Raw genomic sequence first — 18,190 nt, forward strand, 5'->3', positions numbered from 1 at the left:
GATCCATACATGGCTGAGGTCAGAGGCTAAACCATTTTGGGGAAAAGCACAGTTTTATTTTAACTCAGTTACTTCTAGATGAGCATGATTTCATTTCTGAGCTGAACTCAGTTCTCCTGAAACATGACCCTCCTCCAGTGTTTACAAACAGTTTGAGTGAATTGATGAAGACCCAAGTCTCTGGACCACTCAGCCCTCCATCCAGCTCTTCAGCACCTCACTTGATCAACAGATTGGTGAAGAAAAGCTAGAGCCATCTGCTCTGGAATGCCAGTTATAATCATCTTCAGAAGGAAATAGGAAGCTCTTTACAAGTCATCCCAGCTAATGGTGAAAACATCCAGAAGGGCCCTTCTAAGAGTTGTTGCTACTGTGAGTCAGAGCCTTGGGGAACCAGTGTCCCGTCTCTGGGATCAGGCACTGAGCTCAGCTCCCACAACTACCTCATCTTTTTCCGTCCTGAAGACAGAGGGGGCCCAAGCCTGGGTGAGGATGCCAGTAGGATGTCTCTACCTGTCGGGAGTGAATTCACCCATGTCATCTGTGAGACTTAACAGCAAGTGAGAACGAGAGACAGCTCCAGTTGTGTGTACCCCGGATCAACTGTGTATTCCCTTTTTGTGACTCTGAAAGCACAGGCTGAGTTGTATACAGCAGTAAAGTCATTTCCAGAGTTCTTTCCTTTCACAGCCCCTCCAGGGGCCAACAGGAGTTCCATTAATCATTGACAGCCTGGAGAGAGAGTCAAGCCGTATGTGCGGTTCCAGATTCCCACTGCCCAGCCCTCCCAGCCTCGGAAGATGAAAGCCTTGGCGTTTTACTATGCAAGTGATAAAACATTTTCTCATGTAAACAATGCCTAGAGCCACAGTCTCCATGCTTTAGACATCACGAGCAATATTTAAACTGCCAAGAAAGAAATCGTGCCAGAACAGGCTAATCTTGATCAACCATGGCACTAATATGTTAGGCCTGATAAGTCTTTGTGGAAGGTGGGCATGCGGGCCATCTTGTGCCTTGCAGGATATTTAGCAGTATCTCTGGTCTCTGCCCAGAAGTAACCCCAGCTGTGACAACCAAAAGCCTACAGATACTGTCAGGTGTCCTCGAGGGAAGGGGGCTAAGTCACCCCTAGTTTAGAATCACTGGAATGAGCCAGTTTGTAAAGCTTAGCCAGTCCCACCCCCGTAGGCCTAGCATTATTGCTTTAGACTTAAATCTGCATGAATGTTTGCTAAAGCAAGTCCCACTCATGAGGCCCAATTCTAAAGACAAACTAAGCTAGTCCATCCTGGTAAGTGTATCATTCTCTTTTTGGCCTAAGTCTCCAGATCCTTAAAATTTCATAGTTACGAAATTTTCTTTGCAAGCAGCTTGTTTAGTCTCATGAAAATTAAGTTTTAAGAGCAGAGAATGTGACGTCTAATTTTGTGTTTAAGCAGTAACCCCAACATGGACAGCTGGGCCTCAATTTGTGGTGTGACTGAGTAATTTGTTGGTTGTTTCTTTGAGGTCCTTGCTTAGGGTCCAGAGAACCTTTATGGCACATTTCTTTTGGAACTACACCACATTTACCTTATGTTTTTGAAGTGTTATGTGGTTGCCGAGAGTCCTCAGGACAGTGACTAAAATGGTTGTTTGGTATTCAGTGGACTTCTTCTCATTTATAAGGGAGGATAGGTTCCAACATTTTATTCATCTTCTGAATTTTCATTCTTAGAGGTGCCAGATTTTTATCTCCAGTGGTAAAACAGAAAGGAACAGAATAGAATTGCAAGTCCAATTCCTGTTGCAGAGCATGTCAGCCACAACCCTGCAAGTCAGAATTTGACTGTGGTCAGATTACTTCATTGGAAAATAAAAGTTGGAAGAGTGAAAGCAACAGGAACCGTGAGAAAAGTACCATTTGCCAAAACCAATGCTTGTCTAGCTCCACAAACTTTATACCAACAAATTAAAGCATCTTAGAAAAATTTTTACCTTGCAGACTGTAGAACTTCACATAGTTAAAAGAATTTACATTTTAAATTACCTTGATCCTAACTCCTCCCTCCAAGGAAATCCCTGTGACTTTATCTTAATTGAAATGAAAGGTGACCTGTTTATTATTATTAACTGCATTATAGGAGACCTGGGTAATCCATTCCCCAGTAATCCTTTCAAAGTGGCCTGACTGCCTTAAGGAGCTCTCCGGTTCTGCAGTCCTATACTGTGACCTTAATAGCCAGTTCATGATTCACTGGAAGTAATGCCCAAACACCACACTTCTGGAAGAGAACTAAGCCTGTGTCTCGATTCCAGGAGTGCAGTCTGCTCTAACCCTGTGTGGCTCTCCACACACACCACCCCACCCCGGCCCCTGAAGAAGCATTCTCAAAAGGAAAGACGGCCCCATGCCATGCTCACAAGCTCAGGCTGACAGCGGCGATACTTCAGAGTTTTACGCACTGTCTTAAGAAGCAAAGGAAAAGAAAAGTTGTGCACTAAAGCAAACATATTTTAGATCGTTGCTTTATTTGACTATTTGTTCAACAGAGTTCATTCCTCTCAAGGTGGATCTTGTGATCGTTTCCTCTTTCTGAATAAAAAAGGTAATGAAGAAAAAGCCTGTACTTTTGGAGACCTAGAATCTTACTTATGCTAATAAGCTTTTGACTGCAATTTCATTTTAACGATATTTCCTGCTGGCATCTCGGTGGTCACACGGAGCTCCCCACCCTCCAGTGAAGATGGCTGTCCACAACTACCACCGTTGAAACCGAAAGTAAGAGTTGAAAAATGCACCTTTTACAATAAAAAAGTAGAAACCAATTCAATTTCCTTTTTTTTTTTTACGAATATAAAGTTTCTTGTAAATATGTACAGTCTTTGAGCTAGTTCTATAGCAGGAAGCATTTCACAAATGAGACACACGATATACACTTTGAGGGCTGAGAAGCCCATTTCTCATGGAGATCCTAAATGAAATGCCAAGACTGAACACCATTTCCAGTGACCTCTCCAAATACTTGTGGACCAAGAGACAAAAAAACTTCAGCAAACATTCAGTCAGATCTGCCCTGGAAAAGGGAAGGGATGCAATCTGACCCCAAAGACAAAGCAACACGCAGAACATGACAGTGTGACACTGGCCAAGGATGCGACGACATGGAGGAAGGGCCGTGGGCATTTCAGACAAGAAAGCACTTCGGTTAAGGGACGAGCAGGAAGGAGCCGGGACTCGGGCCAGGTTGCAGTCTGGAAAGTGAGCTGAACCGTGGACGGGATTGAAACGCGGTCATGTTCACTGGCTGCAGTGGGAACAGGTCTACCTGTCAGCCTACCTAGGATGTGCCTTGGTAGTTCGAGGTGTGGAGAAGCAAGAGAGGCCTGGTGGGAGATTAAAGGCAGAAATAAGGCCGCTAGTTAGCTTGCCAACAGCGAAGCCTCTGGTTGGTTCTTTAACCAGTTGCCAGGAACCTCACACCACCGGAGAAGAGAAAGGGGGCACCTAAGGGAGGGTTTCCCCACCCAGCTAGGGTGGGAGAGTTGAGGGCGGTTTCCTTCTCCAACTTCCTGGTTTTAGTCTAGCCCTAGGGAGAGGCTTGTTTGGGGAGTCACAGTTTTTGTAGGGTAGAACCTGCTGGGTTGTGTGTGAACAGAGTCATCCACGAGGGAGTCCGCAGGGAGACGTGGAAGTATGAGGTGTGGTTTGCTGAAATCCTTCTCTGGTCGTAAGGCTTGAGCGTTTGGTTTTCGTTTGTTCAGTGCTACAGACTGCAGCTTGTGGCCGGTGAGTTGGCAAGTCCCAGAGGGTCTCGGTTCGGCGGGAGCTATGGGATGGCTAGTGCATCAGCAGAGCAACCCCAGGTGGGCAGCCAGGTCGGGGTGGGGGGCAGCGCATGCAGTGAACCGCCATGCAGAGCTCCGGCATCTCCTCCCACCCCAGGGAGCGGGGCACAGCACACTGTCGTGGACAGGATGTGAGCACCCCTGGACCCAGGGCCCTCTCGGGGCTGGGCTCAGAGCAAGTCCAGTGCATGCTTTCCTGGCCAAAGCGACGTGGAAAGCAGGGACAGCAGGCCAGGGGTGACGCTGAGGGGCGGGGAGGGAAAACTCCTCGAGGTCCCTTGGCCCCAAGTCACTGCCTCCGAGCAAGGCCTGATGACCTCTGTACATTCTCAGCTGGTGGGGGGGGGGGGGGGGTTAGTCGTCAAGGCCATAAAAGGCAATGAGGACAGTAAACATTTGGCTAAGATGTTGCCCCGGGTGAGACAGGGCCACCTGTGAGGGCAGACTGGATGAGGATGGACTGAGGTGAGCATGGGAGGTTAGCCGACAGCAGGGGCTCGTCTACGTACATTTCAGTAGCAGAGACCTGATGGTGTGACCTTGCTACAAATGACTACAACAGGAAATACAGTGCTATTCAAATCTATTAAGAAGTCTGTTGTCTTAAAAAAAAAAAAAAGAAACAAAAATACCCAACCAACCCTAGGATCTTAAAGTAGCTGTTAATTAGGATTCTAACCACGCTGTAGTTGTAGTTAGCCCCAGGTTGGTTTCCTGTGATGAACTGGTACAGGCTAGAGCTAGGTACAAAAGATTATGAATGCTCTGAAAGAGTAACAAAGTGCAAAGAGGGCGGCTGCAGGGAGGTGCCGGCAGCTCCCAGGAGCCCCAGCTCCCCGCCCCTCCTGGCTGCAGGGAGTCCGTGCTGAGGGGCCTGGATCCAGCCGTGCCGGGGACTGGCTGAGCAGATGGGCACTGGGGTCCCCTTCAGCAGAGTTCCATAGTGTGTTTGGTGTTTTCCTGCAGATCAACATGAGGAGTTGGTTTTTGTGGCCGAGATTTATACTGAAGACTGGTCCCAGACCTGAGAGCAAAAGGAGGAGGGGATTTAGCCATCAGAAGCCGGAAATTGCCCTGCTCACTTTGTAAACAGGACACCCACACTGGGAGCCTGCAGGAGCACCTGGTCTCTCCTTCCTGTGGTTCACAGTGACGGATGGGCAGAGCCTCCCCTCAGAGCTTGTGAAACTTGCTGAGAAGTCCCCAGTCCTGTGGAAGTACTTCTATGGACACATACCATTTTATCCAGAAATCAGAGGAGGTAAGGCTTCCCTGGTGGCTTAGCTGGTAGAGAATCTGCCTGCAATGCAGGAGACCTGGACTCTATCCCTGGGTTGGGAAGATTGCCTTGGAGAAGGGAATGGCTACCCACTTCAGCATTTTGTCTTAGAGAATTCCATGGACTATAGTCCATGGGATCGCAAAGAGTTGGACACAATTAAGCAACTTTCCGGAGAAGGCAATGGCACCCCACTCCAGTACTCTTGCCTGGAAAATCCCATGGACGGAGGAGCCTGGTAGGCTACAGTCCATGGGGTCGCTAAGAGTCGGACACGACTGAGCGACTTCACTTTCACTTTTCCCTTTCATGCATTGGAGAAGGAAATGGCAACCCACTCCAGTGTTCTTGCCTGGAGAATCCCAGGGACAGCGGAGCCTGGTGGGCTGCCGTCTATGGGGTCGCACAGAGTCGGACACGACTGAAGTGACTTAGCAGCAGCAAGCAACTTTCACTTTCAAAGAAAACAGTTAAAGTGTTTCCTCCTCTCTTTAGTGGCCGGGGTGCCAACAGATGGCATTAGGAGAGTGTGGTGCAGAAAACCAGCACCTGGAACTGGTTGGCCTGCTGAGGCATCTGCACGCTTTCGAGCCCCGCCCCCACTTGAGGGTCCCTGGTTGTCAGCACATCCCTCCAGCTCCTCGGTTGGTAACATGAAAGCTACACAGGTAATAAATGGACATGATTTTAAAATTTCAAAAGGTGCAGAGCTCTTCTAGAAGGCAACCACTGTTACCAGATTTCAGTGTAGCCTTGCAGAGAAATTCTTGATGTATGTGTCTTTGTACACACATATATGTTTGAAAAAAGTAAAGCATGGAACCTTTTGAATGGCATGTTTTATGTGTTGAAGAATTTGCTTGTCTGCACAGATCTCTCTAGAAACTGCGAACACTGGTTGCGTTAGGGGAAGGGAATGCTGGCTGTATACCCTTGGTGGCTCTTACAGTTTGAGGGCTACACATGATCCATTTGTACAGGAGGCCCCTTCTCAAGCTATTTTCTTCCTAAACTTCTTACAAATCCCACAAAACCCTAATTACAGTCGTGGAGCCTCTTCCCTACAGCCGTGGCTCTTCGGGGCTGAGAAGGGCACCTCCCTTACCTTGTTGACCTGGGACAGCGGGGTCCTCACGGCCCCCACGGGCAGCCGGCCCCTGCTGCTGTCCTCAAACAGCCGCCCAGGGGAGCGCTCCCTCCGCGTGCTCAGCATCCGGCCAGGGGACTTCTCGCGCTCCAGGGGGCGGCCCGGAGACTTGTCCCTGCGCAGCTCGGTCCTCCCCTCGCGGTAGCGGTGGGGTGTGCTTGGCTCTCGAGGGTGGCTGGGGCCTTCGGGAGGCGCCGGGCTTGAGGCCACGCGCTTGGTGATGTGCTCATTGTACGTCGGCGGGCCTCGCTTGTTGGGGCTGTGACAACAGGAGAGGGAGGTGGGGAGCTGAGCCACCCCCATGCCCATCTCACCACAGGTTATTAGAAATAGATCCCACCTGGAGTCCTTCAGGCTTCGTGTTTACCTCAAGATTGAGGACAGAAAGAAGGCAGAGGTAACAGCAAAGAAAAGTCAAGCTTCCTAGTCTCAGGGCAGGCTTTCTGCTGAGCACTGACTGTGTGTCAGGCGCTGTGCTAAGCTCGTCAAATCATCCTAACAGCTCTGTACGCTAGGAACAGGTGACCCTCATCGTACAGACAAGAGGATGGAGATGCAGAGAGGCCAGGATGCCAGTACAGGTCAGTTTGACATCGTAATTCCCATACTTCACCCCCCCCGACCTAGTAATTTCCAGAGCCTCGAGTTCACAGGAAGTCTTCCTCTAGGAGTTAAGCCTGTATTCATTACTGTCAGTTGCCAAATCTGTCCCACTTTCGGGCCTCTGTCGGTCACCTCTCTAGGTGGCTTTCCAAGAGCCTTTGTGCCAGAGGTGTAGAAAAATCAAACCTGATCCAATTAGGAGACAGAGCAGGGCCAATACAAACAGCAGACCAGGCTCAAAAAACATACGAGCAATTTAAAGTAATGGGACCTTTTCTTACGAACGGTCTAATCCTCCATCCAGCCCTGGCCTGCCTTACAGAGAAATTGTCATGTTTCAAATGAAGATCTCACCAGGCGTGGCCCTTACCATCCCTCTGAGGAAGCAAGATCCAGAAACAGCCTTCAAAGTCAGTTCCTTCCCACCCTCGAGCAGAAAAGGTACTGGGCCCCTCGTTATCCGAGCATAATTAGTGCTGAGAAAAGGCAGCCTACTTAAAATGGGAACACCATTTCACAGAGAATATTACTTGAAGACATATTTTGATTGATTGGGGCTTTATCTTAGAAAAATAAAAGTAGAAATCAGGAAAATAATATTTTATCCTAGATATTTTAAAAATCTAAATTACAATTGTAATTACATGCTAAGAATGAACCAAGTATGAATCACATACTGATTTATTATGCTCTAATTTTCTCAAGAAAATTGTATGCTAACATGCTGAGTGACATCCTCCACCAGTGATGTTGGATTTTGTGCAGTGAAATCGTAAAGTCATTTAAATATTTGAGTGTCACCAGAGGCCTCGCTTAACCCTTTGATATTTAAATCTTTCCCTTTGGAAGGGACCAAACTTGATTTTCTTTAATTATTGGCCTAACTCTAGGGAACCTCTTCTGTCAATGCCCATTACAGAAAGCAACTGAGCAGCAAAGACACTAACCCAGTTCAGGAGAGGAAACGCTAGAGCAAGCCTGAGGGCCAAATCCAGATTGGAGCACGGCCACGCCCATCTGGTGATGCACTGAGGTTGCTTTCATGGTCTAACAACAAAGCTAAGCAGTTGAGACAGGGACCATATGGCCTGCAAACCCCAAAATACTGTCTGGACCTTTACAGAAAAACAGATTGGTGAACAGAACAGAAATAACTCTGTCTATTGTAGTTTCATATTTTCTTCCCTGTGCAGCTCAAACTGTGGCAATTCTAACAACCAGTGCTCAGAAAGCCACACTTTCTTGTGCTATGTTTGCGGCAGTAAAATTTGGGGTAACTTTTGATTTCAACATCTTGAAGTCAAGGTTTCTTTTGTCTCTAGTCGTGTGGCTTTGTGATATGGAAGACAAAAAAATTCAAGAGAATTATATTAAGCCTATTTGTAATGGAAGAGAAATTATAAAATGTGCCATATATCATATCATATCATAAAGCAAGTGAGAGGGTGCTCACTGCCTAGAGGAAGAAAAGTGGTTCGAGGAAGGCCATTTGAGAAGTTGGCTGAGATTAATGGGATGAAGAACACACTCATTATTGTAGGCCAAGCTGGCCATCTTCCATCTCCATATCTGTTAATAACCAATGATCTACCACATCAATTTTATGTTTCTTGCAGAGTTACATTTCCTGCTCTGCTAAAGAGACCAGGGTGGTGTGGCCTACAGTCAATCAGTCTCCCGGGCTGGCCTTCTACATTCTGGACCTGCCCAAAGCAGTCAGCAGCAAAAAGATGATTTTATAAGCCAAGAGACAAAGGCTAGCTGCTGGCTTTCCAGACAGGCCTGGCGGCAGCAGGAAACAACAGCAGGAACTGGAACCATTTTTACCACAGAGTAAGTCATTTCTCACAGAGACACCACATCATCTCAAAAGGAAGTTGCCTGACCATCTAACTAGTGAGGCAGTGGGGGAAAAAATACCCAGTTACAGTACTTGGTTTTTCTTCTTGCATGACCCCAGAGGCTAAATGAAATCTAGACATTTACAGGAGGGGACTACAGCCCTTTGAGCAGTTACCCCTGAAGCAGAGGCCAAAAGAGTGAGGAGCAGCTGACTATTTAGCACTTCCAGTTTCCCAGCAAGTTCCTGGAATTGAAATCACACTGACAGACATTTCTGACCAACACTTGTATTTTAACAAGACAGACTCTTCATTAGGACATAGTCTCAGAATATTAAGTTGACAACTTTCTTTCCTAAGATCTAAGTATTTTGTAACCTTAGAGGTGTCCACGAAACTGAGTCCCTTGAGGATAAAAACTGTCTTCATCTGTGTATCCCCAACACTGGCTCTGGCACATGGTAGGGGTCCAGATAACTGTATAGGGTAGATATATGGGCTTTGTAAACCAGTCCACAAAAGTAAAATCCTAGGTCAATTAAATATTCCTTTAGGTTGAGAAAGCTCATCTCCTTTGTGGGCCAATGTCTTAATTATACATCTCAAATCCACACATGGAAGTGAATCTGGCTTCTCGCCCTGGGGGTCAAGACGGAGCCAATCCCCCTTCCACCCACTGCTGGTGGGATAACAGAGTACAGCTTCCAGGGAGGAAAACCCAGGGACATCTATCAGAATCACCAGCCATTCCTTTTCTAGGAATTCAGCCTCCAGGTAGATTCCAAGCATTTGAAGATATATCAAGTCCTTTACTACAGCAACAAACTGGAAATATCCACTGATAAAGGAGCAGTTAAGTAAGGTATAGTTCATGTGAAGGACTGCTATGCAGGCATTAAAGAGAAATACTTTATGTACCCACAGTTTCTGAGACACAGATGAGTGTGCGCGGTGTGCTGTCACCTGTATTAAGAAAGAAGGGAACGTGTGCTTGGGGACCAGCAGGGTAAGGACGCCTGAAAACGGGCTTCTCCCTTAAAAACAAGCACACTGGTAGCCACTGCAGGGAGCACGTTGGGCTTGGAGCACCCTAGCCTCAGAAAATTGTCACTATCTGATCTATCTCGGTCCTCCTGGGAAAAGACCAGAGTTTAAATACTTAGCTTTATTTCATAATCATAATAATTTGGGGGGACGGGCCCACAGAGGACCTAAAAGAAAGATTCCTTATTAGTGTCTGACGAAGAGGTGGCCCCAGCCTTCAAGACAAGGAGAGGAGTGGCTTTCCCAGACTCAATACCAGTAGACTTTCTTGTGTCTGCAAGTCCCCTGGATCCCCAACCATATGTACTTCACTTAGGCAAAAATCCAATAAGGAACTAACAATGTAACATCCTTTGTATTGAGAGGTTGTGGGTGTCCGGTTCAGCCTGCTTCCATGGAGAGAACTGACAGCAATCATAAACGGTATGAGCATCCTATCTGCACTGTACAAAGAAGGGCCAAGAGCCAAACAGGAATCCTCATCCAACCCCATTGCTTTCCTTCTCATTTCCTTTCTCTCCTGCTCTTCCTCTCTTCTCAGGGTTTGTTTTTAATTGACCTGATGCAGGTCTTGCACAACAGAAGTGCCCTATCTCTGGACGGTTACTGAAAAACAAACAGTGGTGACTTTCATGTGGCAAATGTCTGCGGCAGTGAAACCAAGTTGGGGAACAAGAAGCTAGGTGGAAGGAAGTCCTCCTGCACGTTCCTAGGGATCTGTAAGGCCACACACACTAGTAAGCCTGTACCCAAACCCAGAAAAAGCCTAGGAAGGCCTCAATCTCGGCAGCTGACTCGAGCGCTGAAGGTGTGCCCCAAACTCCACACACACACACACATACCATTTAAGGAAATCCTTTCTAGTCATTCATCTGCCCACTACCCTAACCAAGCAGAAACTTCAGTGGCTGCACATAACAAAGAATGCAGACTAGACAATTAGTCCAGAGAGTCACTCAACAAATAGCAACAGCAGCAACACACCCTGGGAGGGGAAGGGGAATCTGATTTTCAGAGGAGTCATCACATGGTATTAATTGAAATGTTTGGTTTTCAACAATCAATTATAGCCTGTACTCAAGGCCTCATTTCTTCTGGGAAATCCTTCTAACCCCCAAGTCCAAGCTGGGAACCCTCCTCTGAGCTTCCACAGTGCTTTAAACCACCCAAGTATGAGCCCCATTCTCCTTGGCTGTGCTGTCATCACAAGAGTGCTTGTCTTGCCCACTGGGCCTCCTCAGGGAGGGGCAAGATTCCAACTTATTCACACTCGGTCTCCCTCAGCAAGCCCAGTGAGTGCAGCATGCTATCAGCTAAAGCAATGAATGCATTACAAACACAGCCACGGGAAACAGCCACCAGAGAAAAGGCCAGACATTTCCTTTCACCTTTTCCAAGGGGGTACTAAAAAATTCTGTTGGTTTCAAAGAAATAAGTGGCTTGAGCTTGAAGACTGGGAAACTGTCAACCAGTTTAGCAAGATTTCCTTCTGCTTTACCCTCTGTGATGAGGAAGAGGAGAAGGCACGTTACCTGCGGGAGGTGGACGGGCCACGGTGGTGGTCAGTGCCGGTCTCCTTCACCAGGTTTCCTTTGCAGCAAATGACCCTTAACTTATCCTGGTATGAGGATGCCAGGTAGATGGCTCCTGAGGAGATTGCAGGGCCCAGGTAGCGTGGGTTGGGGATTTCCAAATATGCTCGGGCGGGGGTCCTGTAGAGTTCCAGATGAGAGTTTGCACAGCTGGTTATCTCCACTGTTAGGACCCGCTCAGGACCCGCTCTGACACCCAGCCGCTGAACTTTTCACAGTTACTTAGTTGCTAAGTCATGTCCAACTCTGCGACCCCATGGACTATATAGCCCACCAGGCTCCTCTGTCCATCCAGGCAAGAACAGAGTGGATTGCCATGCCCTCCTCCAGGGGAATCTTCCCAACTCAGGGATCAAACCCAGGTCTCCCGCATTGCAGGCAGATTCTTTACCATCTGAGACACCAGGGAAGCCCACCAGGACAGACTGGGTATCCTATCCCTTCTCCAGGGGATCTTCCCGACCCAAGGATCAAACCCATGTTTCCTGCATTGGCAGGGAGTTCTTTACCACTGAGCCACCAAGGAAACCCAGTTCTTACCCCAGAGAGGAGCGGGCCTGGATCTCAATTACTTCGAGTGAGTTGAAGTGAGTCACAAACAGATAGGGTTCTCTGTAGGCTGTGGGCCACCACGGAGGAAGAGCACGGGGCAAGGAAGGGTTAAAAGACAGAAAATCAAAACCTGGCTGCAGTGCAACCTTGGACCCAGCAGTGCCACCTCAGTGTATCCTACACATGCACCCACGTGCCTGCATAATGAGGCATGTTTAAGTTTATCCCCTGCCACTGCTATTGGGGCAGACGCTGGGAGCCCACTCAGGGAACATCATGCGGGATCAGTTATATAAATCATGGCGCAACTATGGAAGTCTGCAGAGCCGTGAGAATGCACGAAGCAGCTCTCTCTGCATGCTGACGTGGAAAACACCCGAGGTGCACAGTGTAGCACGTACAGCAAGGTTCAGATACCGTGTCAGCTGCGCTGCCACACTGGTTTTTTAAAAAGGGAGAGGGATGAGAATAAATTTGTATGTGCCTGTGTTTGCATAAGGAAGGCTGGAAGGCTAAGAAACGCAGACTAAGTTTTTTTTCCCCTTAGGGGAGTGGGGATGGAGAAATTTGGGAGATGAGTAACATGGGCGAGACTTTCATTGTAACCTTTTAAAACTGCTTAAATGGATAGATTCTCCAAAAAGTTGAATAAAAAATGGGGTCATAGACAATCAAGAATTTCTGGTCCTAATACTGTATATTTCTCTATCACAGTGTCAAACTCTAGGATATAATGTGAGCTGGTTTTGGCCTTAAAGGGAAAGAGATTATCACTGTTATTCCTTGTGCTGAACTGTTATTTCAGTATTAGTCACGCATCCTACTATTCAGGCCCCCGTGGACTCTTTCTGCCTGGAATCCCAGCTAAGCTGGCAGGATGGGGTGGAAGCAAGAAGGCCTGGGTGCCTCTGCTTTTGCACTCGTAGAGGCAGCCCTGGTGCGGAGGGTGAGGCCTCCAGCCACTGGCCCCTGCTAAGCTCCCACCCGACAGCCAGCTCTAATTGACGGCCACTCTGTGAAGCCATTTTGGACTTGCTGGATGTCCCGGTGCCTCTGTTGATACCACATGAAGCAAAGCTGTCCAGTCAAGCCCCAGAGTGTCAGGCAATAATAAGCAGTTGTTCTGAGTCACTAGGTTTTGGAACATGTTATGGAGCAACAGACAAATGAAATAGCCTTAAAGGGTATTTCAGCCATAACAGTATTTCAGAACATTCACACAGTCATATATCATGCATGTGTGTTTTCCCTTGACACAGCAGCTCTACTTTTAGAATTTCTGAGCTGGGGATATTACTTCACCAGTGTGCAAATACCGTAAGTTCATCACAGCGTTGTTCACACTTGAGCCTGTTTAGAACTGGTTAAATTGACAGGTGATCAGCTGTGTCGTGAGACGCTATGCAGCCTGGTGACAAGATTTAAACACACTCACAAGGAATGATCTCCTTTCTGTCATGAGAGGCTAGTGGGTTTGGTTTATGTATCACGCCCCAGGATCTCTGCCCTGGACACTTATATGGGAGATGCTACATGTGGCGCCTCGTGTCTAAGGGAGCCCCCAAGCACAGTGCATAAGCTGAAAGGAATTCCACCAGCAGTTCCTACCAGGGACACCAAGTACTGGCACCAAGTACTGAGCCCCACACCTTGCCTCACCTACCAAAGGCCAGAGGTAAGCGACTCCACTTGAGATCATCTGTGCGGCTGCGTCTTCCATAAGAATCCACGAACACCCCGAATTCTGGAAGGAGGCAGAGTCCAGGGCTTGAGCATGGCCAAAGACAGGGAGTATCAAAGACACACACTGACAGAAGAGTGAGGAATCCAGCCCAGGGGACCTGGGTCATGAAAAACCTTAGAGCTCTGTCTGCTGAGCCACATTTCTTGGGATTTACTAAAGAAGAGGGTTCTAAGAAGAGAGGAAGAGTCAGGGGAAGGACGGGGAGAAACAGACCCAGAGATTTAGGGAGAGGAAAGGGGAAAGAGAGGAGTGAGGGACAAAGGAGGACAGAGCGGACCGGTCTTGAAGAGACTATGAATGGACCTGGCTAGAGCCTGGTGGGGGTACCCCAAGGGCGCTGGTGGAGCAAGACCAGTGTCCCCTGTACTCCAACAGCAGCACCCCTGCCCGGCCTCGAGGCCCCTGTTTGGGGCTGTGGGTGCCCTGAGCACCCTCATCAGCCACCAGTGGACTCACCGTGGAAACAGAGCAGGAACTCCTCCCGCTGCCCCGCACCGTTCACCTGCATGATGGACACGGGGAAACTGTTGGAAGAGGAGGCAAACACGGCAGGCGCCAAGGAATGGTCGTTCTTATCCAGGAATTCTGTAAAGGCAGGCGAGACGCGGGGCCTCAGGACCAAGGAGGAGCCCAAGATGGTGGCAGGGCCAGAAACACGCCGGCAGGGGGTGCACCGGGGCCCTACCCTCTAGCGTGTACTGCTTCATGTCGATTTCATAGAATTTATTGGTTCCGATGAGGATACTGTAGTTGGTGAAGTGGATACAGCTGCAGGGCTCCGAGGTCTCGATCTCCTAAGACGGGGATGCGGGGGGCAGCAGAGAGGAGGATGTGAACGTTGACCTGGAGCAGCCCCTGCTCTCCAACCAGGCCATGCGGGGTTCACCACCCAACTTTCCCTGTGGTCTTGACACCAAGCAAGTCCCTTCACGTTCCTCATAAGGACCCATGGTCCCCTTTACTACCTTTGGGTTCTTTACAACCACAGACTAAAAAGGTCAAATTGCAACCGAAAAAGTCAAACACCATTTTAAGGAAAAGGGGTAGCGTTCAAAGAGAGCTTTAAAAATACAGCATTCTAATCAGAAGGAAAAGCCTGGAAGAATACACCATCGGTGGTTGCTGGAGGAAGTGGTTTTAGTTTCCTTCCTTTTCGAAGCTTCTCAGTTTCTATCTTGAATCTGCCATTATGTATTTGATTACTATCATCATTGCTGTTCTCATCGTCTGAATTAACTGCTTCCTAATTACTTCCACTTGTTTATGGGCCAATCCTAAGGAAGGGCTACAAAAAACCTAGTTATGTTTACTCCAAATGGTGGCCAGGAATTATAAATAAACAATGATTTCTGAGAATCTTCCTGAAGCTAACAGTGCAAACTTTAATCAGCATTATCCTCACCATTAAATATTTACTGATCACTGACTAAGTATGAGGAAACTACACAGCAGGGGAAATGTCGTGAGACGGTAGGGAAAGTCAGACTTCAGTTTTGGTCTCAACTTTGTAACCTAGGATTTTGGCCAGCCTCAATCATCTTACCTGAGAAGTGGGGCTGGCCATTCCTGCTTCTCACAACTGTTGTGAAAAGTGTGTGAAACAGCCAGCTCAATCTGTTCAGAACAGGTGCTCAACTGAAACACTAACAACAGCCAACTCCAGATAAGACAGTTTCTTTAACAGGTAGTGACCCTTATATATTCATCCCTCCTCCTACTTTTGAGACCAACCATAAAAGCACCTGCAATACATCAGGCTCATGACAGGTGGAACATTCCTGTCTAGGAACAAGAGAAGGCCTTCTTGGGAAGGAAAGCAAAGGTAGTAATCCAGCAGATGCCTGTCTGCACCCCAGGCAACATCACAACACACTCTGCTCCACGGAGAACCAGCTCCCGCAATGGGTATCAAAACACAGCCAGCACTGGCTTTTCTAAAGGTTATTATTAGAAACTTCTATGATCTGAGAAAGATTCTGGTAGGGGCCTCCAGGGCTGCTTGCTCCTCAGAGCTTCCTATTTTCTGCTGTTTCAAAAGAGGAGTCTCCTCTATCAGCCACCTTCCTCTCTCCCTTCACAAAAAGCTAAATTTGCAGGGCTGGCTGGAGAAGCCGCTCACACCTGGGAGGAGGAAAGGCAGGGAGAAAACCGATGGCCACTCTGGAGCATCCTCTAGGGAGCAGGGCACCCTCTTGTTCCCTCTCTAAGGAGGTCACCCAGGATGAAGGGGACAGACACAGGCACCTTCCCACCAGCTCACCAGGAAAGCAGGCCCAGCGAGGCCCAGGACTTACTTTCCGAATGCAGTACTTGCTGAGGTTTTCGTTGTAGCGGAGAATGACAACTTTGCTGGGCATGGCTGCACAGATGCAGAGCCCGCTCTCAATCTGAAAAGCAGTTGGGGTGGAGGGTGGGAAAAGAAGAGTGTCCCCAGTGAGGGTACCAGCTTCATGGCAAAGCTGCTTAGGAGCAGGGTCTCTCAAGCTGCCACCATGGGTACAAGATCAGGTTGTCCCCCATGGGGAGGGGCCGTGCTGGGCACCGCTGGGGTTTTAGGAGCAACTCTGGCTCTGCTCATGTGATGCCAATGGTACCACTACCAGTTGTGTAGAAAAGAAGCAACAGAAATTTAACCCAGTTTAAGGACGGGGTTTTCAAGGTCAAATTGTTAAGCAGAGGAGCCACAACAACTCCCAGAAGAGTCGCCAGCTGGGGCCCAGAGGACCACTTACCTTGCCAGCAGCAAACAAGTGGCAGCCCTTGACTGCTTCAAAGATGTTGGGTGAGATGTCCGGCTGGGCGGGGAGGTGAGACTGCGCGAGGGACTGCTTCACCTTCTTCACATCCACGAGACACAGGGCACGCTCCTCTCCTGAGGGGACAGGGGACAGCAGAGCACAGTGGTAGGTCTCATTCTAACTTGAGTAAAAGCTACTCCAGGCCACACAGATGCATTAATTTCCACAAATCCCCGTTAACACAGTTTAGGTCCAAGTCTTAGATCTAAAAGGAAAACATCTAGCCTCTCAGTCAAGACTGTGGGAAGAAACAAAAATTCTGCAGACAAAAAATCAGAGAATGTGAACTGAACATTCAAACATGTTCCCCACCAAAGTTAAGAACATTTGTGTTGGGAGACAGGGGACTTTTATAATATAGAACAGTGGACATGGGAGTTCCGTGGCAGTCCAGTGGTTAGGACTCCGCACGACGACTGCAGAGACAAAGGTTCACTCCCTGGTCAGGGAACTGAGATCCCACATGCCATGTGACAAAAGAAAAGAAAAAAGAAATAGTTTTAACTGGGTGCTGTGACACGATTTTATATATATATATCTATATATCTATATATAGTTAGAGGAGACGAGAGAGCGAGCTGAGTGAATTAAGTGCATGGTCCTGGACTGGATCACGAGCCGGGAGAAAAATAAGGGACATTTTTGGAGCCACAGGTAAAAGCCAACTATGGATAGACAGTACATGAGAAAACAGGAGTAGCAACAATTAAATTCCCGGAAATTAAAAAACTGTACCATGTGAAACAATTCTGTATGATGTTATAGTGGCAGATAGATTTGTTACACATTCGTCCAAACCAACAGAATGTATAGGAGTGAACCCGAATGTTAACTATGGACTTGGGGTGACAGTGACGTGTCAGTGCAGTCACTGACTGCATGTCCCACTTGGGTGCTGATGATGGAGGAGGCCGTGCGTGTGTGATGGCATAAGTATACAGGGATTCTACCTTCTGCTCTGAACCTAAAACTGCACCCAGGGAAAATGTCAAGATGGAAGAGGGGAGAAAGAAAGGAAAGCAAGCGAGAAACAAGCCAACAGAGGGAAAGCACCGAGAGATCAAGGAAGCTAGTTCCTGAGCACATGGATCCAGCCGGCCAAGCCCAAGCTAAGATTCGACCGTGAATGTTTTGAATATGGAGCCAATGCATTATTGTTTTCCTTTAAAAAAAAAAAAAAACTACCAATAAAGAGGGGAGAATAAAGCCTTTCTGCCCTGGATATGTAAGAGAATGCCCTTGTTCTTAGCTGACTGGCTGAAGAATCTGGAGTCAGAGCTGCAGCTGACTTTCACGTGGTTCAGAATAAGTGAGAAAGTGTGTGTGTGTGTGTGTGTGTGTGTGTGTGTGTGTGTGTAGGAAGAGAGAAATAAATATGTGTCGAACTGTTAGTGAGTGCTGCATCCAAAGGAAGGGTCTGAGACCAGGGAGAATGGGCGATGCACACAGCAGGGCGGGCAGGCTCCCAGAGCACAGGGGCTCGGGCCCCTTCAGGGACCCAGAGGGAAGAGCTGCTCCTGCTCCAGCCTGCCCCAGAATTTGACAAACATGACATGTGGGTTTCAAATCGTTTCCCTTACAAGTGAAGGCAAAGTGCCGTGTCCTTGGCCTCCCACCTGCGATCATGAGGAGCTTCTCCAGGTCCTTGATGATGTAAATCTGGAAGACTGCTCCGATTCCTGGGACGTGAGTGAGGGAGTTCTTCAAGACATTCAGCGCGTACAGCCCTTCCTCGGTGCCCACCAGCACCACCTGCCAG

At 48.2% G+C, this 18,190-nt stretch overlaps 1 protein-coding gene and 2 long non-coding RNA genes across 38 annotated transcripts in view; 2 read left to right on the forward strand and 1 right to left on the reverse strand.

The window, feature by feature from the left end:
• Positions 1 to 4,397: 4,397 nt before the first annotated feature.
• The window catches only part of CIT (citron rho-interacting serine/threonine kinase), a 166,935-nt gene continuing 153,142 nt past the window's right edge, over positions 4,398 to 18,190 (reverse strand). For 34 of the 36 annotated variants that reach the window (XM_081539829.1, XM_081539825.1, XM_081539819.1 and 31 more), the window contains 10 exons: positions 18,048 to 18,183; positions 16,366 to 16,505; positions 15,928 to 16,020; positions 14,319 to 14,427; positions 14,090 to 14,218; positions 13,553 to 13,633; positions 11,878 to 11,956; positions 11,278 to 11,457; positions 6,216 to 6,516; positions 4,398 to 4,855 (listed from right to left, as the gene is read on the reverse strand). In XM_081539829.1, the coding sequence (XP_081395955.1) occupies positions 4,832 to 4,855; positions 6,216 to 6,516; positions 11,278 to 11,457; positions 11,878 to 11,956; positions 13,553 to 13,633; positions 14,090 to 14,218; positions 14,319 to 14,427; positions 15,928 to 16,020; positions 16,366 to 16,505; positions 18,048 to 18,183 (1,272 nt within the window). In that variant the 3' untranslated portion in view covers positions 4,398 to 4,831. Of the gene's footprint in view, positions 4,856 to 6,215; positions 6,546 to 11,243; positions 11,458 to 11,877; positions 11,957 to 13,552; positions 13,634 to 14,089; positions 14,219 to 14,318; positions 14,428 to 15,927; positions 16,021 to 16,365; positions 16,506 to 18,047; positions 18,184 to 18,190 lie in introns of all 36 variants that reach the window. The other 2 variants (XR_014068484.1, XR_014068485.1) reach the window with 1 other exon arrangement.
• LOC145525892 (uncharacterized) lies at positions 4,683 to 5,946 on the forward strand. Its single transcript, XR_014068490.1, has 2 exons — positions 4,683 to 5,092; positions 5,606 to 5,946. It is a non-coding gene; the product is annotated as an uncharacterized LOC145525892 (long non-coding RNA).
• LOC145525894 (uncharacterized) lies at positions 6,311 to 9,269 on the forward strand. Its single transcript, XR_014068491.1, has 4 exons — positions 6,311 to 6,654; positions 6,760 to 6,838; positions 7,165 to 7,301; positions 8,477 to 9,269. It is a non-coding gene; the product is annotated as an uncharacterized LOC145525894 (long non-coding RNA).

This window comes from Giraffa tippelskirchi, chromosome 11, assembly GCF_054371585.1.
Source record: "Giraffa tippelskirchi isolate mGirTip1 chromosome 11, T2T-mGirTip1v1.2.pri, whole genome shotgun sequence".
Classification (NCBI taxonomy): domain Eukaryota; kingdom Metazoa; phylum Chordata; class Mammalia; order Artiodactyla; family Giraffidae; genus Giraffa; species Giraffa tippelskirchi.